Here is a 27126-nt window from a genome sequence, read left to right as displayed (position 1 = left end):
TTTTTTAAAAATAAGACAGTCTCAAACTATGTATTTTTCTAAAGTAACCAATTATTTCATCTTTAGTTGCTTCAGGTGGTAATCTGGACTGGCAACATCTAGGAACTTAAACATACACACACAAAAAAAAAGTGTAAAGAGAATACTTTCCTCAGGCTCCCTGCTTACTTCCTTTATGGAGCATAGCAGAAATGCTGTTTAAATACAATATGTAACTGAAAAAATCCAGGAGAAAAAAAACACAACCAGATTCTTAAGGTTCACAGTTGGAAGATGATGCATGAAATAGACACATCTGTGTATTAATCAATGTGTAGTACTTCAGGAGAAGGACTATTAAAAACTTCAATGCCACATACTAGAACAGTGTAAAAAAGTGGACATTTTAAAAATAGTGTTTGAACAAAACTAAGCCTAAGAATTTTTACTGTAAATAACATTGGGAACATTCTCCCTTTCTATTTAGTATTAAATCCTAACAGCTGTAGAAACTGCTATTTCATTTCACATCAGGATTGTTCTTGAAGAGATATTCTGCCTGCAAACAGAATATTTTCAAAGTCATTTTCAAGCTTCCAGTTTTAAAATGTACATGAGATAACAACAATATACTGGAAAAAAAGTGCAGAAAGTATTAAATGTGTCTAAAATGTCATCTCTGTTGGATACCTATAAGAAGCTTCTTACAAATACACCCACCTCATTTTGTCTCATTTTTGGTAGCATTGACCCCATTTTATTTATTTATTAATTACTCCACAAAAAATTATAGGAAGTACCTTAGGGCCTGATTTCTGAACTCAAAAGACTGTATTATGAATAATACAGTTCTTACAAAGTTATGCAGTAAGTAGGAATGATCTCTTACTCCTACAGTAAATGTTCACTCTAAGCTTTTCATTGATTTCATTGAGTTGATAGTTTCTCTTCATTAAAAACAGTGATTGCCTGTCAACAACTTTCCAGGGAATTGAGCAAGAAGAACATCCATACAGTGACACATTTACAGCATTCGAATCCCTGTGGGAATACAGCGCTGACCCAACTTTCAGCAGAAAGCTGAACTAAGTAACTTCTTGAGGTCCCTTGCAACTGGAATTGTTTTGTGGGAGTCTTACTATATTCACTCATTAATTTGTTTGTGTATTGTAAAGAGATCATTGAAGACTATTGTTCAAATAGTACTGCTGTATCTAGAGGGGTGTAAGCAGAGTAGAGAGCGATGCTTCTCTTCCTACATGTCTCAGCTTTGCAGCAGAATTGGCAGGGTACCATAAAAAAAAAAAAAAAAAAAAAAAAAAAAAGCAGAAGAACCTAAGCACCATAGCAAAACGGGATTGATACAGTGATACAATGTCGAATGATCCCATACAGTTATAGGGTACATTAATTTTCGCAATAATCACTGTTCACCTGTATTGCACATAATTAATGGTTATAATGCAAGTAGGTTGAAAATAGTTTAAGTGCTTATATTAACAGTCTTTGATCCATTAATCTTTTCACTGGGGTTTTTCCTAATGTACAATAATAATAATAACCTTACCAGAAAATCAACTGGATCATCTGGTCTGATCTTACAGCATTCATTTAACCCTTGCATAAGTGTTGGCATGACATGCCTCATTAAATAGTTTCGTAGTGGAATGGATTGGGCTTCCAATAGTTCTTGTTCTTGTTTTTTAACTTCCTCAAAGTGTTTATTCTACAAATAATTTACAAAGCAACAAAGAATAACATTAATATTAAGTTACTAAATAGTAGTTGACTAAATAATGATGGCTACCTAGACAAAAAAAAAAAAAAGTAGTGTTAAAAGCCACGGATAGAACTTTAAAACTCAGTTACCAGAAAAAAATATGGACTGCTAAATTTAGAGAACATGGTACACACTAAGGACAGCAAAGAGAGCATGACGAAAACCTCCCTGGCAAAATTATTTTATTCCTCTCATCTTAACGCCTAAAAGAACATCTAAAGTTTTCAGGTTCTCGTATTTCAATAAGATATTTGGGAAATAGGCTAGAAAATACTGCACTAGTTTGAGCTAAAAGATCACTCAAAAACATGTTTATTTTCCTCTCTTCTCATCTTACTCATTAGTAGCCTTAGTCATATACAGATACAGCAAGCAGAAGAGACTTTGAAGACTGCTTTTGCATATCCAAGGCATAGCACAAAAGCAACCATTCATATAAAACTGATAAATTATTTGAAAAAAATAAGTTTTCCTGTTTAACTGAGTCCAGAAATGCTACAGAATAAACTCTGCAAGTCACTTTCCTCAAATTGCAGCTGAAGTACAGCCTCAAGGACAAATGAGTAATAGCACAGACTTCTTGAGCACCTGCCTATTTAAAAGCATAGAGTATAGATATTACTTTAATACCTACTTTGGCTCTACATAATGCAGTTCACTTTCTTGAAAGTTAGAATGTTTAAGATATGTTAACTACCTTTACTAATCTCTTAGGCAAATTTATGGAGAGTACAGAACAATATTTACTCTTAAATGAAACTGAAAACAAGCACAGAAGGAAGCTCTTACAAACCAACATCAGAGCAATATTAAATGCACCTATTAAAGGAGCAATTTCAGGTTATAGTTTTCCCACAAATATGTATAGGCATATTAATGTAAGAAAATTATTTTTCTATAGAATGTCAGTTTCCTTTTAAATAGCTATAACTGGAGATTGTAAAAGAACAGCATTCTGGTGGAAAGGGAATGGAAAGGAAAAAGAACAAACCACCATGGATTTAGCTGTGATTCAGGTGTGAACAAGAAATTTATTATAATATGCATTTCACATTATTTGCCTAAAATATCTTTTAGGAGTGGCAAAGTAAAAAAAAAAAAAAAGTATATGCAAATCCTGTGAAGCTGAAGCATCCTTCAGCCTGCCTCAGGCAGTCCTTTTCAACAGTGCCTGGAATATTGAATTGACTGATGCTAGCCAGATCTAAAGTACGATATAAGGAATTAGAGAATTTATGCCACCCTTTCCATGTATTCTTACACAACACTGCTAGAAGCCCTATTGCTTCTACTTTCTATAACACACAAATAACAATGTCTTCCCCAAAAATATGTATTGACTTACCCACTCTTCCCAATTTGCTATCCTTTCAGCCCTTTCCTCAGCTTCTCTACGCTTCCGTTCAGCTTCTTCTTTAGCTTCTTTGGCAAGACATTCCTCAGCTGCTTTACGTTCCAAACTCTCCTTTTCTTCATCTGTCAAGCCATAATTTCGTGGTTCCCCAATTTCCTTGATGATCTGTTTTACTATAAATCTGTTTTCAGAATCTTCATATTTGGCTACATCTTTAAAACAATACAAGAGAAAACCTTTCAAGACTATTCTCAATTATCAAGCCAGTAATAACTGCAAGACCTAAGTATATATAGTATTAATGCTGTTAGAATTTTCAATTGTTTTATGTTGTTTTGTGTTGCTTATTAATGGTTGTTGTTTTTTTTTCCCCCCCAAAGCAAAATGAAATTTTCTACATCTGATTTTCTTTACTAATTTAGGTTAAAATAGTGTGTCTTTCTCAGGAGAAATGTATTAGAATTATTTTTACAACTATTCTGTTTAACACTTGCAGGCTTTTTAAGTTTTGAAATTTGCAAATGAAGTTATTCTAGTATCAGATATGTTCCTTAGGCCAATCTTAAATATCACTTTATCTACACTACAGGTACAAAACCATCAGCTTCTGAACCTGTATCTCCATGTAGGTTACATAATAGGTTGCTAGCATTAGCATTGGCAACAAACTCCAGTTTTTTCACTCTTGCTTCTCATCTCTTTCACTAATTCAGACAGAAGATACTAAATCATAGCTAATACAATTATTCTAAGCATGCACGTCTGTCATTTGAATCTGAAGTTCGTACTCTGGTGATTAATCAAGGTAAAAATCTAACATGATTCTACATAATGAAATTCCTTTTAGACTTCTTCATTCTCAGTATATTGAGAATTACATTCCTGAAGTATTCCAAACAAGTATTTTTATGCCATCAGTACATAAATTCCGCAATTTTAGCTGCAGCTGGATATAAAAATCACAGTGCAAGACAACTTTTTAATCACTTAAAATACTGCTAAGAACATTCTTGGCATTGAATTTGAGGACTTAAAGAATACAGCCTTTTCTCAGATGACCAAGCAAGACTGCAACATGAATATCACAGCAATCATAATTAAATACATATCTACTAAAGATATATTTTAAATTAAAAAATAAAAACCTTGATTCTAAGGGAGAGAAAAGATCACCAAAAGTCCTCATAAATTAAGATAAAAGGAAACTATTATAACTTGAGTATTCCTTTTTGTAGATCATCTAATATGCACATGCCATTATCTCCACTTTGCAGATGAAAATGACAATGCACAAAGGTAACTGATTTGCAGACTTCATGAAGTGAGTTACTGTAGTGAAATATGATTTCCAGAATCTTGAAGCCTACTTCCTTTGTACTAATCATATTTCAGGCTCAGGAAAAAAAAAAATAATCTTATAATGTAATTCATAAGGCCATATGTTAAGATCTTCTAAAATTATAGTGGAAGAAACATTTGACTAATGTGATTCAGTATTTAATGAATCAACACAGTTCAACAATTTTCCACTAAGGCCAGTAAATACAGACAACTTCCTTCAGAATCTGACTTAAGTCAGTTATCTGTTTAAATCTGATTATATTAATTCAGCACTTCTTATAAACCAACTGCAGCATCAGCCACAATGGAAAAGTATTGACAGAGTTGAAGATTTCTCACAGAAGTTATCTTTGTAGTCAGTCTTTATATAAAGCTATATACTTACCTACTTCAGTGGACAGCAATATACTACTATGCCAGTCCAGAAAGATGGCAAGAGCAGAGGTCCATAAATGATGTCCTATAACTAATTTGCCAATTGGACTGCAAAACTGAACAATTAAAACAAAACCTGATCTATAAAACATATTACCTATAGATTCTAATGAATCTGTATGAACATACAGATATTTTTGCAGGCATTTAATTAAATACTTGTTGTATTCTGATATGTTAATGAAAATACTATTTATATATGTAATATACTTTTTCAAATTTAAATTTTGTGACAATAGGAATTTTTATTCATACTTCAGCTAAGAATTTTATTATTTCATACCAATAAACTGAGGATGTATTTCAAGTTCATCAAAATAGTTGAGAACAGTTTCATCTTCTGCATTTATCTCCCTGAAGTTATTCAAAGATTGCAGAAACCGGTCCTGAGTATAATGAGTTCCAGCAACAACGCTTTCTGGCAGATTTATTATTCTGTTTTTAAGAAATTCATCCGATGCAGTCAAAGATATCACAAATTCTGTGAAGAAGAACACATTATCCTTGACTTTTCCTCTTTCACATCTATCTTCTTTCAATAATAAATTTGAAGTCACAAATGAACACAAATAGATACATAATGTAAATATAAACCAACAGCTGATGGCATTTTCACAAGAAGGGAATAAGAAGAACACACAAAGCAAGTCAAAACTCTCATTTTCATTAATTGCTCGCTTTCAAATATTAAAGCAACCATGTTTCATGAATAAGACATTTTGTTTATCTTCAATGTAACAAGAACAATTGAGTGATATTTTGGACTTCTTGTTGGTGACAGCAATATTTGAAAGCTTTTTTTGTTGTTATTTGTTTGTTTTTAAGTCAAACTTACCAGGTGTGATTATTTCATCATATTTAGGAATTTTGTTTGTAATTTCTTCTTCTTCCACTAAAACAAAAATAATATGTAATTGATATTATCATTTGAAATAGCAATGCTTTTGTATTTACAAATAACTTCTCCTATACAAATACCGTTTAAAAAATAATTCCCAACAATAATGATAATTTGAATAATCTGAACTGTACACTGCTTTAGAGAGAGCTGTTAAGGAACCCATGCTTTCAGCCACCACAAATTTATCACAGGACACTAATAGCTGTTTAACTATTCAGCAAAGCATTCTTTTGCATATGCAGTTACAAAATATGTCCATACTACTTTTCTGTCCCTGGCCTCTCCTGCTGCTTTATATTTTCCTCCACCAAAGAGACACAGCTTGGAACAGCGTGCAGAAATGGCTTGGAACGGTGTGGTTAAAATGGTTTATGATGCTGTCTGCTCTACTCCACCAGTTGGCTCAACTCCTTGATGAGTATCAGCTGAACAAGGTGGTTTATAACCAACCACATTAAGATGAACAAGACTAGATTTTGTTTTTCTTAAAATCCTATCCTTTAATTTATGGAGTTGATTCTTGCTTTTCATACATAGACAGTGCTGGCTAACATTTGAAACATATACTGCAGAATTCCACTTACGTTGCATCCCTTGAAGCTCATGCAATACACCCACTCTAACTCACAGAACATGAATTGGCTGAACCCCCTCACTAAGTAGCTCTTGTATATTATGAAGAAAAGTCTGTCTTAAAGCTTTCTTGTGTAGAGTGGTTCAACATGGAAAGTATCGTTCTTATTTGTGTATTTATTTAGTATGTTGCCAGCTAAGGTCATTTCAGAAACATCTTGCTTAATATGTTTAACAATCCATTACAATCCTTCTTAAATTTTTAAAGCATCACATGAAAGCAACTGTGTTCTGCTCTGCAGTCAAAACAGTGTTGATACACTTAAACTAATAAGATACTGAGAAAAATAAAAGTTATGACAGTACCAGCAGCAATAAAAACAAAAGCAGAAGTACTTACAGTTAAAAAGATCTTTTGCCTGGTCATAGGTTTTTGGAAACCCATCCAAAACATACCCTTGATTTCTACAAGGCATAGATTTAAGCTTATCTTTAAAGAGTTTAATGACATAGTGATCATCTAGACGACCTAAAACAAAAAGAAGGTTATTAAGTACCTAGCTTATGAAAAAAAGAATATCTGAAATTATTCTACTAACAGTTCTATTCATTTAGAAGAGACAATTTTTTAGACTACAAAAAAAACCCATATTTTAAATCTCTACGTGCTGTTAAAGGTTTATAGAATATAAAGCTATATATGGATAGCTTTTGTATTTAGAGAATATAAAGCTATATATGTAGCTATAAAATTACAACTATATAAATGTTGCAATCATACAAACATTGGAGCTTTAAGGATACAAAACATGAAATTAGATATTTTAGAATAATTCAGTTGGACTTTTATGTAAAAAGAAAAGAAAAAAGCATGTGACAAACCAAATGTTTTATTTTTACAACTAACAGAATTAAAGTAAGACAAAATAAAGAGAAGTAGGCTTTACAAGTTCTATTTACAGATAAATAGACTGAGAGATAAAGTAACTCATCAATTTAAGCTACTTACTGAGAAAGTATACCGTAGTAAAAAAGTTTGTTGTTACCTAGTTTTTATCCTCTTGCAACCATTGCCTCCAGTTTCCTATGTTGTTTTGCTTCAGCTACTAGTAGCATTAGTTTATAATAGTTAAGACTATCTTTAAAATATGCTACATCTTAAAAGGCATTATCATTTTTAACAACAAAATAGGGCATGAAGACTAAATACTGCCAGTACTCTTCTTTCTTACTGGAATACTTTACTTCACAAATTCAACACTGACATACTTCACCTTTTACTTTGAATTATTTAAATTGTGCACTCTGTTCTGAGAAAAAAAAAAAAAAAAAAAAAAAAAAACACACCTGACAAAAAAAAAAAGATCTGGCTAACGATCTAAAGATACTGAATACAGAGTGATTACATATATATATGTATACACACACACACACACACACGCACAGAGATATAAATACAATTGAGTAAAATAAATAAATAAATAAAATATATAAAGAAGTAGAAAGATAATGCCGCTTTAGTACTTATTATTTCCTACCTGCATTCTGCTCCATGCTTTCTTTAATTCCAGCTAACAACTCATGTGCTTCTTCTACATTTTCACCCTCTTCTTCATCATCTTCTCCCTCTTGTCTCACACTGTCAGAGTCCACTTCTTTAGGAGCCACAATTCTCTCCTGAAAGTGAGATGAGAAATGTGAATTGGCTCAGAAATTCTATGGCCAAATTTTCTCACATACATTGATGTAATAACACAACCAACCCCTCCCTCCCCCCCCAAAAAAAAAAACCAAAACACCACCACACCAACCAAACAACCAAAAAAACCCATGTATACTCCTGGACATTGAGATACTGAGTAATGTGCAGTCTTGTAAAAGGATTTTTGAGTCTAAGTTCAGTGCATCCCCAAGAATCATAAGCATGTCAAAAATATTTCTATTCTAAAATCTGAAATGTTTTAGTAATGTATTTTTCAGGTCAGAAAAGGAGACAAAAAAGTGTGTAATGACAACAGTCATCAGTATATTGTCATTTCTCAAAACATTTTGTTGGAATATGATTACTGCCTTTGGTCATTCTTAAATACTAAATTATGGAGTTTATGTTCATTTCAAATGATGCCAAGCATCTTAAAGTCACACACCAGTTTTGCAATTGATTCGGAAATCACATCTTTAATCTTAATATGATGTAGCTTGTAGTGTTTGCAGATCTCTTCAGCAATGGTAGATTTGCCAACCCCTGGAGGACCATGAATGTAAATTTTGAGAGGCTGGGAAAAAAAAAAAAATGAAGATGTAACATCATTCAAACAATACAGATTTTTTCTTTATATAAAATGAACAATTTTTCCCTATTGCTAATAGGAAATAACTAATCATTTAAACTAAAAATATGTTTTAGATTAATTCATAGTATGTATCTTCTTCATGAGCATCATCTATATCATCCACTGCCTTTGAGTAACAATTAATTTAGCAGTACAATGTCAGCAACTGAGAAAAAGGCACATTTCTATTTAATAGACTCACAGACCAACTAACTTATAGTGGCACAACTAGAAGTTAAACAGTCAAAAAGAGACAAAACACAACCCCTTGGATAGAATGCAATGGATTCTAGAATTAGATGGCAGATATTCTATTATATAAACACAACTATTTCCCATCTGAGATAGACTTGTTGTCATCACCATAGTTAATTTGACCTCAAAAATTTCAGATCCATCACAATCCAAAAACAATTTGTTGTTGTAGCCTGTGTTACCTATGGGATAAACACAATTACGAATCCAGAATAACAATAAATATAACTCAAAATCATACATCTTTAATTTCACATCCTAATCCAGAAGATCTGATGGTTTACAGTATTTAAACCTTTGAATAACTACTTCCTTATACTTGAATACAGAAGCTCAAAGTATTTAGCTAACATAGGAAACAGAAAAATTGTTCATTATATTATACAGTGGAGCAGGGTAAAAGGAAAGCTACATGGCAGTTAATATCCTGGCTAAGTATAATGAAGGAACACAAAATGGTCATCTAATTATTGACTCTAAAATAAAACAAAAAACAAACAAACAAACAAAAAAAAACAACAAAAAAACCCCATACTACCATAGTTACTGCTTTCTTGAAGCCAACATATCTAAAACAATGTATATTGCTAGTTTCAAACAAGTAGCTTTCTATCAGAAAGTTTACTTTCATCTACAAGCTTTAAACTTTAGATGTAATAGGAAATATTAGATGATCATTTTAATTAGCATTCAATACAATTTTCAATTATCTTCAGTTATTTTATGTCACTATCAGTCTTTTATGTATTCTTACTAAAAGAAATGAAAGCTTATATTTGTATAACCATTTCTGTTTGGAAAAAAAAAAAAGAAAATGAGCACTTGAGAATAGCATATACCAAACCATTACCAGAAGTCCTCGACTTTGCTTGTATTCTTCAACAATCTGTTCAATGTTCTCCACCAGCCCTGTTTGAGCAACCCACTTTATGTTGAAAGCCTCTTTCAAAAACATAGCTTCCATCCGCAGGTTCACAAGCAACATATCCACATGTGTTTGCTGAAGGAGCAAAACAACATTTATTTAACATATGTAAGCTCTGCGTCTTAAAAGAATATTGTTGGCTTCAACTAGAAACTAGAATGGAGGGTAGAGAACAGAAAGAATTTAAGCACAGGGAAAGCAGGTTTGCGTGCAAACATTTTAAGGTGTTCTTTTTTTTTTTTTTAATATATATTTTCCATATATATTTAAGTAATGTCAAAACACACGCCACTGAGCAATTTTTCAGTACTACTCAGAGGTCTCATACTGTCCACAGGAAAAAAACATTATTTCAGAAATTCATTAAGGACAATCTTAAAAATAGCGGGGTTCTAATGTATTTATTTCACATATGAACAGTTTATTCCAGATAAGCAGATGAAGACATCTTAATTTACATATACTGTGTTCATCATGTCCATAGTACTTCATTTTATTTACAAATTTATTATTATTTTCTCTAGGTTTCATCAGCATGCTCTAGTATGCTTAGTACACCACCAACATCATTGCTTCACTGCTTTTTTAGATCAAGCTATAATTCCTTAAAAAACATGTTTGTTTGAAAACTAGATTTTAATTTGCCTATTTTCTATGCTTATTTCCAGCCATATTTTAGAGTTATATTTTTTTGACTGAAATTATATATATATATATGTGTGTTTGTGTATTTCATGATATGATACACCTAAATTTAAATTCTTCCATTATGTAGAAAAAGGAAAAACAAAACAAACAAACAAACAAAAAAAAAACAAGAAAAAAACAACTAACTGTTAACTCTTTATTTAAGAATGCATTTTCTTGTGGAATCTTCTCAATTTTTCCTGGTCCAACATTTTTACTGATACACTGTAAAGAAAATAAAATAGTAATACATATATTCAGTCAGATTCTTAGGGAAAAAAAAAATAATTTCTAGAAATAAAAAGTATCATTTTTATTTTATGTCACACTATATCTAAAAAATCAGTATACTGATATGATTTACTGATCAAAGAACATTATATTAACTTTAACTTCTGTGGTAGTATTACACAGCTCTTTTTCACTATATATCGCCTCCTCTTCAGTGCTTGCAGCAAACCCAAAAACAGATAAGTGTTCCAAAGCTCTTAAATCTATGTAATTTCTTATTGCTTAAGATCAATTAGGAGACCTATTTTATCTCTCAGCATTTTCACTTCAGATTCCTTATATGTTTAATTCTGTTAACAGTCATGAAATGTTTTCAGATAAATGGAACACCATCAGCTCTCCATGCTACTATCTCCAGTTCATCATTAAATAGATGTTAATTACTAAAAAACAGACATAAAAACAGATTTCAAATAAACACTAGATTCCATAAAATCATGAAAACTGCTATCAAATTTACACATATTCTAGTATTCTGTCTCAAAGATTTTCAATTAATGGACACCTAAATGAAAGTAAGAATAGGAAAAACATACGTGATATCCTTTCCAAGTATCTCTTCAACTATTTTCAGTTCAGAGACTTCCTGAATTAGAAATACCTATCATACATTTAAGTAACTCTTACCTAAGTACCTTTCCAGTCTTCCTCTGAGCTGATACAGTTCCCTGACAAAATAGCTCTTTGCAACACTCTCTACAATCCTAGCAATATCTTACCATCATAAAAACTGTCAATTTACAACTGCCCTCAGTTTACTATTCTATAAACAAACACATAGTCATGAAAGGACCCTCCCAACTTTCATTAGGGAATCTATATCAATTCATTCTACTATACCATAGTATTCCCTATACCTACTTCAGTTTAATAAAGAACCCCTAGCAAGTCATACACAGATGTCTTCAAGCATTAAGATGCTTCACAACTTGAACTGGTGATTGAGCACATGGTGAAAGGGTGTGTCTTGCCTAGGGAACACAGGCAAATTGTTTGCACCTGTGTTCCTTCATGTGACCAGAAGGGTGGACCCAAAGTGGAGCCACGCTGGGCTCATTTAAGAATCAGCCACTGCTAGAAGAGCTAAATCTTTGGGATTTAGGCTGCTTCCTCAGGAATGCTGCAGGGTGAGAGAGTCCTTTTACCAGTTGAGTGAGTTCAGCTCTTCTTTCTGTGTGTGATTATTGGCCTACCTACAAATACTGTGTCTGGTGTCACTAAGAATCTGTCTGAAGAAATTTTGCTTCTTTGTGAGCAGAACAGCTGTTAAAGTTAATTCTGTAGCATCTGCCCCAAGCAATACATTTTGTTTAAAGAACAGAACCCTTAGAGGACTCCAAAATTATTTTATTTTTTATTACACAAGATAATTTGGGGAAGCCTAGAGACTTCTAATTATATAAAAATGTCTAGTTTTAATAATACTGTAGGTACCTGAAAAACAAAAATTCCTTACCTTTATTAATTCTTCAAAAGTGTGCATAGACTCATCTACTGCAAGTATGTAGTGAAACCTTGGCCTGTGGTCTGCTATGTTTTGTAACACCCTAGAATGTAGGAGGTACAGTTAAGGCTAGTAGTTTGAGAAGCATATTGGCCTTTCCTTGTGAGATGTGTTTCAGAAGCAGTCCTAATACAAAGTTGTTTTCATGTATATTTTCCTCAATAAAGAAGCACAGATAAGAATTTTTTTGTAAGGAAGATCAAAGGATAAAAAGCAACACCTTTACAAAATAGTAACTTAAGCTGTAGAGTCCATGATCCATTTTCAGTTCTGTGCCCATTAACTGATACTGTGCTTTATGTACAGTGCAGCAAGAAATCTCTTAACTGCATAGCATCCGTGCAACACATATGTAAGGTTTCCAGAAGGTACATCTAGGATTGAAGAAACTGAACTGTCTGTGTCCTCGAAAAGAAGAGACAAATAGCTTTCTTAAGTCCAATTTAAAAGTCTTGGTGCTCTTCTAATAGGTTTGGAATTGTTACCTAGTTTGTTATCAATGACTGTGCAAGTGGAACATTATTTACTTACCCTGCTAAATCACGAACGTGAATAGTTGGAATATAATTGTTTCCATTTCCAAAAACAGGTATTGCGTTAGTCTCGCTAAGCCAACCTATCTGAAAATAAAAGTGGATAATGAAGTTAGGAGGAAAAGGTATTTGTGTACTGGCACATTTTCGTATTCAAGATTTTAAAATTCAATTTATGGAACGATTACTGGACCACAGTAAACAACTCTGAGGATAGTAGCAGCCTACAAAAAAAACCAAACTTTTTTAAAGAAAACTCTTTGGTTCTGCCACATGTTATTTTTAATACTTTGTAATAAAAATAAGAACAATGAAAAGACTTTTTTTTTCATTGCATCGATGAGATGGATATGTTCTGATTGCAGAGTGCAAATGGAGATACTGTAAAAAAGTTATGGAGAAGCTAAAAAACATACACAGCCAAAAGAGTGGAAATCACTTTAATTATAGCTAAAATTCTTATCAAAGGGATCAAGTAATAAATTCCATTCGCAGGAACATTAAGCCTATGATATCAAAACTATTATACATATATTTAATTCCAATGCAAATTGCCCTTAAATATTAGACAAACCTTCAAACATACTTGGATATCTACCTTAAAAAAGTAGTGTAAGACTCCTTCCTCAGCTCCATACTGAATTCCTGAAGCAACAACATAAGTTGAAAATGCTTGTTTGTTCTGTGAAGTAAAATTAACAAGAGTTTTATAATAAGATGGTATTGCTAATGGAATACTAGCTCTTGAAAACTTGAGAACTTGTATATCAAACGTAGAAAGTATTTAAATCATCTCTCTTTAAAATTTGGAGCTAGATCAATCATTGCATAGCTGCTAGTTTTGTCAGTCTTACTGGTAATATTTCCTTAAAAAACAAACAAACAAAAAAGCTCAGAATTGGTGTATCTGCATTTGAGCTGAAATTATAAAAGATTCTTAAAAGTTAAGAAATTGGAAGTTAGGTACATCAGTGAAGTGATCAGAGTAAAATACACTTCCATTTTCTTTTTCCAAGAGATATAACTAAAATTTGTGGAAGCTTTCTTTCCTAATTGTATTGTTTGTATTTGATTGCCTACAGAACTGGAAAATGGGAGTCCAATACTTCTGTAATTGTTTTGCTTTAATTGTGATATAAAATCTTAAACAAAATCAATAGACTATAAAGTGTTTTCCTACCCATACATCATGGTCAGCCCTTGTATCTTTTTGCTGACCATAAACACCAACCTGGTCATAAATTTGCCTGTTCTTGTTGACTGTTTATGTAAAATGATACTGCTTTGATCACTAGTGAGAATGGTTACATACACAGAAAAACAATATTTAAATCACCCTAAGGAGAGAAATTTCTAGCAAGTCTTTTAATGGAGGACCACTTAGATATTTCTAAGTTGAAACAAGATTGTCAAATAATTCTGGTTTTCTAAAGATCTCAAACTTGCACTTACCAACAGAGAGAATAAACATCTAGATTTTTGCATGTGAAAAAAAAAATATTTTGCTACATTCTTCATATTATTTCAGAAATATAAAACAATGAAGTCTGTTAGCCAGTATTTGATTGTATAATTAAAGCATCATCTACAGAGATGCCAGGTATATATCACTATACTGTATTTGTGTAATGCATTTGTATATTTCTGCTACAAAATAAATCTTTGTAATAAAAACTATTTCAACTCAATTGAACACAGCAACTTGTTATTAATCACATGTAATATTACAATCAGAAGTTATTATAGATAACACAAGTTCTCCTCCACTAACTTTTCTTGAATAGATAGAAACTATTTATAACCTAAGAACAGCTGCTCCCAGGTTTGTTCTGGACAGACTGCACATGTGCTCCAGGAGAAGGTACACTAATTTCTGTTTCCCAGCAGGAAAAACCTGACCCTTGTGAAAGCATAGGAATGGCCATTTCTCATCTACCCAAAGAGCAGGGAGGCAGTAGGCCATTTTATCACTGACCTCGCAGTACGTTCTGCACCACTTAGGGAACACAAACCACAGTTCATCACCCAGAGAAATACAAAGCAGTAAAACAGATCCAATTCCTTACAAAAACAAACAAACAAAAACTATATAGTGGCACGAGTCACACATCTGAATTTACTACTTGAGATCAGTTGGATATATGTCATGAATAAAATGAAGCGATGATTTGGTAAGCTCCAGTTACACACAACATATTCAGTCACTGTTAAAAGATGTTCAGGTTACCATGTAATTTCCATTGAAGCCACTAGATGTCACATTTCAGCTATTATAATCAGCCCTGGGCTTGGCTGTTCTGTTTGATGGTTAGTTTCATTCTAATAAGAAGTTTCAAGTGGGAATGGCTTTAAATTGATGGGTTCAGGATCTGGGCTGCCATTGAGAACAGAGCTGGGAGATGAGCTGCCTGTGGTAGCAGATGTTTTTTTGGGATTCTGAACTCATCAGTACCTCTGAATCAGCAGCTTCTCTCAGAAAAGCTGCATGCCGTATCTTTTTGCTACAAAGAAAAAGGTAAAAATCTTTTTTACGCTTGAGATTTCCCCACACAAGCTCCAGTTTTAATTCTCTCTTGTACAACCAACATAATAGCGTTGTTCTTTTTTTAAATTGAGATAAGCATGATTTACTCAGTAGATATTGAAAAATAACATTGGGATCTGTATTATGAATTCTGTAATTTAAATATAACTATTATCTATTAATTCTAAAACATGGCCTTTTCTATGCTTAGCTTTTTATTACTAAGGGATGATATTCACATTTATCAAAGGTATAATGCACTACAAATTTAATCAAATACTTGATAACTTTCATTATTAAGATAACACAGTAGGATGACTTCAGTATGTTTTTGTTTTTCAGTTTTTGTAAAGAAGCTTCTTTAAAAACAAACAAACAAAACAAACAAACAAACAAAAACAGAAAAGGTCTTAACATACATTTTTTCCAAGTTTGAGAACAAGTTTTTCAGCATTTATGTGATCCATAAAGTTAGGATGAGGTTTTCTTCTACGATAATCTTCCTCAGTAAAAGGAATCTCGGAATCCTCCTAGGAAGAAAAAAAATGCAACTGTCATACAAGTCGTACAACTGAATATTTTTTAAAAGCCTATATGTTTTAAAAGAAGTTGTTAAAATATTTTTTTAAATCTCTTTTTCTTTCATTTGAAATGCTTAGAACTTCTAAAGCTGATACTTGAGAGAGTATGTCCAAGCAGTCCTAACGTCTGCCCATCATAGTATCTCATTGCCTACACTTTTCTGTTTGGTGGAATAGATTTAACAGGTCGAGCCCCCACTTACCAATGGATGTTGAAGTGAAAGGTCCACGAAGAAAAAATATACTTCATAATAGCAGATGAAGTTAGTGTTTTTGAAGTACACACTGCAGTACTTTAAACAAAATTAACAAATAAATCAAATGGAAATATTTATTCATTTATTTTCCATTAAATGGAAATGGTAAGAGAACAGTGTTCTCTCATATTACTTACTGGGTCGGGGGGGTTGCTTTTTGCCCAACTCATTACTGTTGAAATGAGGATGAACGTTTTTGGTGCTGCAAAATGCTCTATTTCCATATGTAGGGCTGTTAAATGAAAGCAAAGGATTTAATCTATTTAGACTACATTACACAAATGTTATATTTTCTTTTGGCCCTGTATATATACATTTATGCTATAGTGCTATGTGTTCAGTGTTTTGAAGTAAATACCCTTTATTTTGCTTGGTGTAAAATAGAAATGAACCAATGATAAAAAGAAAGCAAATAAAAAATAATGTGTAACTGTGTGGTCAGTAATTAACATAATCTATACAGAGCTGCGTATCACAGAAAAAGAAACAAAGAAACAATGTATACTAGAAAATGCTTCATCTTTATTGACAGCTGAGATACTGAAAGAAGTGTGCTTGTTGTAACTGAAACAGCTTGTCTACAAAATTCAAGGAAGTTTCTTTAATTCAGAGCAAAACTATTAAACAGCAAGCAGGAAAGAAGAGCTTAGTTTAACTAAACTTAAGATGAAGAGCAATATTGCACTGTCACCATAAAATGATTCCAGACACCATTAGAATTTGGTTATGACCATTAGGAGAAAGGTGTAGAAAAACTGTTAATGATATTTTTAATAACAGATTTAAGTAAAAATCTGTTAAGATCATAGAATCATATAATGGCTTAGGTTGACAGGGACCCCAAGGATCATCCAGTTCCAACCCCCCTGTCATGGACCTCCAGATCTGGTACTAGGCCAGGTTGCCCGGGGCCCCATCCAACCTGATCTTGAACACCTCCAGGGACAGAGCATCTACAGCCTCTTTGGGCAGCCTGTTCCATTACCTCACCACTACCTCTGTGAAAAACTTCCCTCTAACATCCAATCTAAACCTTCACGCATTGACTTTAAAACCATTCCCCCTTGTCCTATCCCTATCTACCCAAGTAAAAAGCTGATTCCCCTCCTATTTTATAATCTTTTAAATACTGGAAGGCTGCAACGAGGTGTCCTTGTAGCCTTCTTTTGCCCAGGCTGAACAAGCCCAGCTCCCTCAGCCTATCTTCGTAGGTGAGGTGCTCCAGACCTCTGATCATCTTCGTGGCCCTTCTCTGGACCCTCTCCAACAATTAAGATAATTAGATAAAACATAGAAACATTGAAGGTGGGTAAAAGTTTTCTCCTGTGAGCAAATACAAATGGATAAGATGACAGTAGATTTTTTTTTTTTAAATAGCTGTCCACACAGCTATGTTGCTTCAAGTGTTGGACCATCCTATGACCAAGGAGTGATGGGCCATGGAATGCACATGAATTAATTGAACAATTCATGCATCATTTCCCCAGCAAGGAATCCAGTTTTATATTATAGTGAACTATAAATTACAGGTTAATTTGTTAGACATCTATAGTAAACTTTAGTGGCTGTATAGAAAACAGTTTTCTGTTCAGTTGATAGCTGTACTAACCAGAAGCAGCCCATGTTGCTTCCTCGATTTGGTTTGCATCCTCAGTGATATTATATAAAATAATGTCACATTCAAGCAAATAGCTTAAGAGCTCTTTCTGAGAGGAGACCTAGGGGAAAAGAATAGTTAAAAATTGTTTATTAAAAAAAAAAAAAAAAAAAAAAAAAAAAAGGAAGGAAAAAACCTACTATACAAAATTCCTTTTCAAATTTAACTTAAAAACTAGAATGTAGTTTTCTTGCTGTACTCATGTCAAACTATTTGTCAGTGAAAAGTAAAGCAATTGAATGCAAATTAATTGCTGAAACTTCTGATTTACAATTCACATTTACATAGTTCAAAAGGACATGCAATTTTAGGATTTGTATTTTCAGTATACTTGTTAATATCACAAAAATATCTATGGCTTCTATAGTCATTTTGAACAAGAACTGGGTGGCAAAATGGAAACACAGAAAAATCAGTTTCCTTACAAAACAACATCCCATCTTTTTGCTAACACAGATTGTGTGCATCACTCAAACAAGTCCAACAAACATTCTGTATGACAGCAGCGCTTGAGATTACATAGTTACCCATATTTACTTTTTATTAAAATAAAGACTCATCTGTCTTTATTAATAGAATTTCAGATCAAAAGGCTCATATTTTTGAAGAGATTCTGGATAATCAACTTGATGGTTACAAACAATTTTGGTTTCAGAAAATAATAATCAAGCCTCCTTCAGTTAACTGAACTTTGGATGTACATGCAAAAAGTATGTATTTGGAACAGCTAGCTGCTAGTGACAGCTGTTATGCCAGTGAAGTGTTAAGGAGGGAAGATGCTTTGTTCACAGTACTACTACGTTTAGAAGGTGATAGAAGATATGAGAGAGACAACATTGTGTTTTGAGGGAAAAAGAAAACAGATCTGTGGGTGATCAGGGTAGACAACATGTCCAGAACTGTTGTTTTATTTAAAAAATAATCTTTTTTTAAGACTGGCTTCCTTTGTTTTAACATTTGTTATATCTGAACAAGCAGAGAGGAGACGACAGGGTGCAGAGGAATAAACATGTGTAAAACTTCCTGCAACAATGGGAGAACACTTCATTAATGAGGATCATTTACGTGCCTTGCAATATTTATAATGCTGTCTAACAATGACCTGAAATAAGGTTATGACTTACTGCATATGTTTCCTCTGCAAAACATGGTTTAATACTCTCTGGCTTAGAGAGAGTCCCCACTATTTGGTAGAGTCCCTCCTTTGGCCTCCTGGAAACTTCAGCCTCCGAGCGATTCTCACTTTCCTCCTCCTCTCCTTCCACGCTTTCTAGCGACGCTCCGACAACACAACTGGATAAATACTGAAACATACAAGACGCGCGTTTGTCTCCCCCCCCCTCCCCGGGCCCCCGCTGCACTGCCCGCCGCGGGCCCGTTCCCCAACCTCGCCGATGCTGCGGCCGCAGTAGGAATCGAGGTGGTTGAGGAAGATCCGCCGGCTCCGCGCAGCGCCCGCCGCCATGGCCGCAACTGCGGCGGCGGCGACGCGATCCGTTGCTAAGGGCGGGAAGCGCTGGGCGGAGGCTGCGCGGCCTCGGCCTTGCCATCACCTCCTGCTCGAGGGCCTTCTGCAGGGGGACGTTATTCCCGACTTCCTGACAGCGGTCAGGGCAAGATTTAGTACTGCTGAGAGAAAAAAAAAAACAAACGTTGTAAGGCTCTGTTTTATGACATCTGTTCCAGCAGCAAGGAGGCTTTGAGGTGGTCTGTCACTGGTAACTCGTACTAAGCAATACCATGCTTTGATCACAGAACCACAAAATTGCAGCGGTTAGAAGCAACCTCTAGAGATTGAGTCCAGCCGCATCCCCCGTGGTGATGATTCTTGTAGTAATACATCATGTTAAAACTTCCAGAAAAGTGCAGTTCACAGATTTACAGCTGCATTAGGCCAAGAGCTCATTTGGCTTCAGAAAATATGAACAAATTGTTTTAAGGAGAGCAACTGAAATTATCTACTGTCAGTGCTTCAAAGCAGCTCTGTGTAGGTGCAAATTCCGAATGTAAAGAATGGAGAGCATTTCCTCCTTAAGCCCACAGCCAAACATGGTGGAATGATGTTGCTCTCTAATTTTTAATACCCCGTTACCTTCTAAGAAACAGCAGAGAATTCTTCCAGAACATCTACAAACTGTATGCTATGTAAGTAGTTCTCAGCTTAGCTTTATAATAAGCCCTTGTAATGACAAAGCATTTTAAAGTTGTCTAAGGAAAAAAAACCTGGCAGCGCAACATTAATTCTGGCATTTTTTCCACTTGTCATTCTCATGCTTCCTTTCCAAGAACCTCTTCACAGTTGTCTGCTCTGTCCTTCCAGGACAGTTTCATTGGAGATAAATTTACAGTCAAAGGTACTTTTGAAATACTTGCTAATAATCTGGTACTTAAGATGTGTCTATGGAAATAATCATTTTGGTTGTTCACTCCCCTCTCTTCCCTCCCCATAAAAATCACTAACACACTGGTGCATTTATTTAATGCTTTAGTCATTTAAATTGAACAAGGAAATTAACTGCAAGGGAAAATATTCAAATATAAATTTGGTAAAGTACATTCTCCTCACAGAGGACTAACCACATGCCACAGACCTGTGTGCAAAACAGAGCCTATGAACAAATTTTATAGCATAGGTCCTTACCCAGGATCAAAAGATTAACATCAGGAATATCGACCTAACAAGATAATTAAACAAACATCAAATTAAGCTGCAGAAAATTGAAAAAATGACTGTGGTATCTCACCAGTCACTGTTATAACATCATTACCCCAAAACTATTCTAAAAAATCCAATGTTTGCCTTCTCCAATTAACACTGCTACTCCTTAACAGGTGTAAGTCAATACAGCTCTACCGAAGTCAATAGAATTTGTGAGTTCACAAGGACTGATATGTTCTTAAACTCCAATAAAGATACAGATATACTTAGCACAACAGCATGACAGAATAAATCAAGATGCACAAATATTGAATAATACAAGAATACAAGAAGTATCATGGTCATAGAATGCTAGTTCAGAAGTTCTAGTATTTCTAAGTAACAGTATTTAAAAAAAAAAAAAAAAAGTCTATCACTCAATACATACTTGAAAAGTTAAAGCAATATGTTATAAAGAGATTTGCACCAGTTTTTAAGTAGAAAATACAAGTTATGTCTTCCAGCTTGTGTTAGTCCTAATAAGTTTCATACCTTTGGTTTCAAACCAATACAATGCAATCAGTATTACAATGCATACTTGTATTCATTAGGAGAGGATACTGTAAAATTGAGGAAGAAAAAACAGGAGTACCAAATTACTGTGTTGTAGAAAGTAAAGGCTGAAGCAAAAATAGTCTGGGTATATATATCCTGCACATTATGTAAACACACATTCAGAATAGTAAACAAGATAAAATGTCTTCCAAATCTCCCAAAAAGTTACAGTATAGCATACATACATCATCCTTAAGGAATGTAGCCTGTTACATCCTAACTTACTTCTGTGCTTAGCTCATTTGCAATTCAGACAATACATTCATATAGTAACATAGATCATTCACTCTTTGGAGTTTGTTGCTCGTTGTAGACAAGGATGGATCAAGTACCTTTTAGCTTAGATACTGTCATTATATAAGCAACACTCAACTGCTCAAGAGCTTTCTTGTTATCATAACTCAGAACTTTCAGATTTATGCATAGCAAATTGGTGTGAAAGTCTATTTCTCAGTTTGAAACTGAAGTTAACTGCTTGTTTTATTTCATTAATTTCAATTAACAGACAGTAATTAGGTGGTTAACTTCCATGTTAAAATCAGATATGGCAATAACCAGTAAGCACAAAAAATGATTATTAATTGCCTATATAATATTTATTCTCTACATTTTTTCAAAAGCTTTCGATAGTAACACTTTGAACAGAGACCAAATATTTTTGAACATTTTTGGAAGAAGTTATAAGCTCACCTACAACAAAAAGAAAACATTGATTAGTTTTACAGTCTATCCAAGTGGATAGCACTGTGATATGCATAAATCTTCTGCAGCAACATGTTATAGAACAGTTCTAGTATGTATTAGATATCAATACAAGAAATGAATCTTTAGACGTTTGCAGCTGCATTTGTAACAAAGATCTCAGAGCCTCATACAAATAATTCCTTCTAGTCTTAAATCTTCCTTCAGAGCACATCATGATTGACTATCTCTCTTCAAAGCTTCCAGTCTTTGTAGTAATGCATTTCCAAACACCTCCCGATACGCAGGGCTGAGTGTGTCCAATAAGGAGTAGACAGTTTCATGGTATGGGTTTTGCAAACTGTCATCAGTCTGATCAAAATCATAAGCTACTACCTGCAACAAAGAAATCACTGGTTATTTTTTTGTGATTAGGATCATGTTGCAATGAGAAACAGGTATCACAAAGTTTAGCTTTGCCAGTTGTACAGTAGTATAAAAAAAAAACAACAACATTGATTTAAATTTCTGTCTATGCTTTCTACTGGGGGTCTTACTGGTAACACAGTATTTAGACTATTTCAAATGCTTTTTTCTCAAGCTTCTAATAGCAGTAAAATCCATCGCTATCACCTTCTTACTTCTACACATTTGCAGAAACAATATGAATGGTCCAGAATGGATTTGTACACACACTATGTTACTAATTTTTCTAGGCACCTGTGAAGACTGATGTGCTCATAATAAACTTGTCCATTAACTGCTTCAGCCCTCATTATTTTTCAAGTGTCTCAAATAAATGCCTATTTTCCAACCAACTTCCCTTCTTCCTTTGTTTGCATTAACAGAAGTGCCACTTTGTAGGGGAACACATAGAACTGACTTTCATAAAAGTACAAGAGGATATGTATGCAGTTTTAGTATCAATGAAGTTGCTTTCTAGGTACCTTCTGAACAGGAACATCATTCAAAATGAAGACAGTTAAGAAATTATAAACAAGGTAGTTTACCCTTAGTCCCGAGTCAGTGAGCTCCACACAGTATCTGCCCCTTTCCCTGGTTTCCACGTTTATATATGCCACATCCTCTGCACACGGAAGGGTTTTTGAAACAAACATGTTGCTGACAGCAAACAGAACATCATTCACTACAGCTTCAGCTTCTAGTCTCATGTCTTTCACATCTGCTTCTTCGAAATCTCTATAATCAGAATCCTCTTCAGACTCTGTGTTATTGGTCAACTCCATAGGAGTGCAGTCAGTTTCCATTCTGCATGTGGAAGCATTTTTTTTTAGATTCATCATCCCACTACAGTCAATATTGAACATTTACACAAAGCTTGAGCTACAACTTAAGTAAATGTATTTACTATTGGAAAATAAAATAAAATATGAAAGCGAATGAATCCTGCAGCAATCCAGAAAAGTCAAAACAAAGCTCCTGAAAACTTCAGGTTACGTCAGCACACGGAAGCATTACTGAAGGAGTTGCTGCCTCCTACACAAGCAGCTCACGCTGTGTCATATAAGTCTCCAATATGATTCAGCAGTAACTAATTCAGCACTTCGCTGATCCCGAATGCACCGGGAAAACCAAATTAGGTACAAAAAAGCCACAACCAATGGCTGTTGAAAATAATAACCTATTATCCGTGAATTTAAGAAAGACTTACGAGGGCCTGCGAACTAAAGGGGTTATCAGTAATTATGAGGGCAGAACAAGAACAGCAGTTTTCTGTTCAGCCTCGCTATAGAACGACTCGCTCACTCGGTTTATCACACATAACTATCAGCACAGCCCAGAAACGTCAGACGAGGGCAAGCTTCGCGGCCAACTCCCAGCAGCGGGAGAGCCGGTCGTAGAGCTACCGAGCTTTCGCTCCTCGGAGAACTGCCGCGATTTAACCGCGCTCACAACGCGCACAAATCCCGGCAGAGCAGCGCGGCGGGACCGGAAGCCTTCCTCCCACCTCACCCTAAGGCAGCCCACCTACCGACGCCCAGCCCCACACCGCTGCGGCGCTAGCCGCCCTGCCGTCCCGCCAAAGCGCGGCCGCCCGCTCGCCACTTCCTCTCAGCTGCCGCCGCCGCCGCCGCCCCCCGGCGCGTCTCCCGCGACCGCTTCCGCCCCCGCCTCCTCCGCTCTGAGACGCCACTTCCGCCCTGCGTCACGGTGCCGGTGACGGCGCTCGGGGCGGTGGGGGAGGTTCGCGGAGGAAGGCGGCGAGCGGTTCGCGTCGTTCCGACCCGGCCGTGCCAGCGGCGGGAGCTGGCGCGGCGAACGGCCCCAGCCGCTTCCTGGTCCCTTCCCGCCGCCATAGCCCTCGTGCCGTGCGGCGCCGCCGTCCCCTCCGCGCTCGCGGGGCGCCGGGAAGATGGCGGCGGCGGCGGCAGTGGCCGAGTGAGGATGGAGCTACCTGCGGGCGCCTGAGGGCAGGCGGTGCCGCCCCGCCAGCCTTGCGAGGGGCGCTGGGAGAGCCCGGCTGCGGGTAACCCGCGCTGAGGGGCGGGCCCTGGCCCGGCCGCTTCCGCGCACCCCATCTCCAGCGGCCGCCCCTGGCCCCAGCCCCGTCCCGATCCCGGCCCTGCGGCTCCCAGCGCGCAGCCACCATGCCGTGGCCGTTCTCAGAGTCCATCAAGAAGAGGGCCTGCAGGTATCTGCTGCAGAGGTACCTGGGCCACTTCCTGCAGGAGAAGCTTAGCCTGGAACAGCTCAGCCTGGATCTCTACCAGGGCACCGGCTCTCTGACGCAGGTCCCCCTGGACAAGTGGGTAAGAGACGCCTCTGTGCCCGAGGAACCCGCCGACCGCTGCCCTCGTCTGCACCCGCCCGGTGCTCTGTCCTCGTGACCCGGTTTTGTTATCGATGATAGGAAAGGGGGAAAAGTGTTGGCAGTGTAACTAAAGGAAGGCGAGAGTTGGTGGCAGGGAGGAGGAGGAGCTAATATTACCCAGGCTACCAGCAATTGCTCCTGTGACTGCCGAGGATCTGGTGTACTGGCTGCTAGCAGAGATGACATAAACACAGCGATCCCTGCTCTGACTGCCGTTTGTCTTCAGCTTGGAGGCAGCTTAGCTCTTACTGACGGTGTTGTGCTGAGCTCGGGGCTGTTTTTAGACCTCTGCATAGCCTGGTCTTGAAATGCTGGAGGTCTGTGTTGGCAGGAAATGTATAGCTGCTTTGAGCTGCGCGTGCTCAGCAGGTGGGCTGCCGTGCTTAGAGCCAACCGAAGCATTATTCAGTCCTGGTGTGTATATTTATTTAATGTGTATATTTATTTATAAGCGTATACGTGTATGTATACACCTGTACATACACGCATATGCGTACTTCCAGCCTGCTGTAGTAATACAAAGTTCTGTGTCCCTCTTTGTAGTATTTCGTAAAGTTTCTGGGGTTAATTATCAATGTTACTTGGTTGTACCTGTGAGTCCAGTGACTGTTGTGAAGAGCCTTAAGCGCTTGTGTGCGTCACTCACTGACTTTCAAGGCAGCGTATATGATTAAGTGCACAGGCTTACTGCTTTACACACTGCTTTCAAAACTGGTTTTTAGTATACTGCATTATTTTAAAATAAATGCCTGAGGTTTTCACATAGTTCTTTTCCAGTTTCTTTATGAAGTACGTTTGGAAGTGGCAGAAGACATATTTTTGCTGAAATGCTCAGCATGACCAGCATTTTAGTGTAGGTTTTGTTGTTTGGTGTTTTTTTTCTGTTTGTTTGCTTTCCTGTCTTCTGTGAGGCTTTAATTGAAATGTTGTGCCCTCTAGTGGGTGTCACAGCAGTCTTCATTATTTAAAACATAAATACTTTGTAACTGTAGCAGTTACAGACAGTACTAAATGAATAGTTAATTGTGTATACAGAGTGATTAAATGCATATATGCTGATGTTCAGATTATCTTTCCCATTTGTAGATTAGCATTTGCCTTTCTGACTTGTAAACAATGAGTGACACGTTTAAGGTTCTCTGCACGTGACTCTCATGTATGACAGATTGCAAAACAGATGTTGTGGAAGCTCTGTTTCCCTCTAGTCATCGTAAACTGGTTCTTGATGAATCACCAGAGTGAGTGTGGCTTGCTCGTTGTCTTATCCATTTTTGTGGATACTTTTACTCATCTTAATATAGGTCTTTTAGACAATATTCTACATGTGTTTATTTATAGCTTATGGAGGTAGTAGGAATGTGTGGGACTGTTGGTGTAACTTCTTTGTTTCCTGGTCTGTTTAGAAAAGTTGGAATATAACCCACATTATTTGTGGTTGAATTTTAATATACACTGAGTAGTGCTTTAGTTGGTGGTATGACTGCAAATCCAGCTCTGTGTGTTCAGTCCCATATGTGAGCAAGTCCTGATGACTGTGCTTCACTTTTAAAATTTCTCTTAGAATGATCTAATTCTTTCTTTATGGGAACAATTGATCTAAAAATGTTTTATATGTATCTATCTATCTATACATACACCCACATATATATATTCCCTTTAAAATAGTAAATTTCTGTTTAATAGGGAGCATACTTTAATATTTTTGTTGCAATGTAGTGAAAAGATTTCAGAGGTCAGATTTATTTAAAATTGGTTTCAATAGTTCACTTCCTTCTGTAGCAAATTTATCTATAAAAATCTGAGTAATTTAAATTATTTGGTGGTTATTTCAAATAAGGTTTTCATGATAAATAATTCCTTTTTTTTTAATCTTGGGTTATTATTTATATTAATACATTTAATTCAAAATAAGATCTTAATGTCACTGAATCTTTACTAGTTGTTTGATTTTTAACTTCCTAACAGAACTGTTTCAGGCCCTGTTTTTTTAGAAGTGGATGTCTTTTTCTACTTCTTGAGTCGACTTTGGAACAGAAACTGGAAAAGTAAACAAATTCTAAAAGCAAAGTTAATAAGGATGTAAATAGAGCAGCAAGTTAACAGGACAAGTGGAACTGAAGACTTAATGAAAGATCTTGTTTTCTGAAGTTTTTCAGTTCATTTTTATTTTTAAGTAATCTGATGGAATAGCATTTTAAAAATGGAAAACATCTTTTAAATCCTTGTCTGTGTGTTAATCATAAGCTTACAGTTTTTGAGATAAAAATCAGTGTGTGTGTGTTTTTTTGTTTTTTTTTTTTTTTTCAAGACAGGAAGGCCAGAACCATGTGTCTATATGTTTTTATCTGTCAAATACTATGTCTAAATAATATTGCAACCACATCTTTTGTAGGATCTTGTGTAGGAAGTTGCACTCACCAAATTTGGTTTTTGACTTAGATTTTCTTTG

At 35.7% G+C, this 27126-nt stretch overlaps 3 protein-coding genes across 3 annotated transcripts in view; 1 reads left to right on the top strand and 2 right to left on the bottom strand.

Annotated features, from left to right (window-relative positions):
* Positions 1–499: 499 nt before the first annotated feature.
* AK7 (adenylate kinase 7) lies at positions 500–19375 on the bottom strand (the record flags this gene model as incomplete). The annotated part of the gene is given in 20 exon segments (XM_079537686.1): positions 500–538; positions 1547–1705; positions 3105–3326; positions 3727–3768; positions 3771–3817; positions 5173–5370; positions 5725–5781; positions 6764–6892; positions 7902–8040; positions 8511–8639; positions 9802–9951; positions 10711–10788; positions 12311–12401; positions 12890–12978; positions 13490–13573; positions 15835–15945; positions 16391–16485; positions 17863–17971; positions 19035–19214; positions 19298–19375. Coding segments are annotated over 20 exon segments (2226 nt in total).
* Positions 19376–22078: 2703 nt separating this feature from the next.
* On the bottom strand, positions 22079–23112 carry GSKIP (GSK3B interacting protein; the record flags this gene model as incomplete). The annotated part of the gene is made up of 2 exons (XM_079536691.1): positions 22079–22240; positions 22855–23112. 2 exons carry the CDS (start codon positions 23110–23112, stop codon positions 22079–22081), a joined length of 420 nt encoding a protein of 139 aa, XP_079392817.1.
* Positions 23113–24453: 1341 nt separating this feature from the next.
* The window catches only part of ATG2B (autophagy related 2B), a gene marked incomplete at both ends in the record, with an annotated part of 39950 nt that continues 37277 nt past the window's right edge, over positions 24454–27126 (top strand). The window contains one exon of the mRNA XM_079537883.1: positions 24454–24615. Within this exon, the coding sequence (XP_079394009.1) occupies positions 24454–24615 (162 nt within the window). The remainder of the gene's footprint in view (positions 24616–27126) is intronic.

This window comes from Tetrao urogallus (genome assembly GCF_951394365.1).
Source record: "Tetrao urogallus genome assembly, chromosome: 6".
Classification (NCBI taxonomy): Eukaryota; Metazoa; Chordata; class Aves; order Galliformes; family Phasianidae; genus Tetrao; species Tetrao urogallus.
This window is presented reverse-complemented; position numbering and strand designations above follow the sequence as displayed.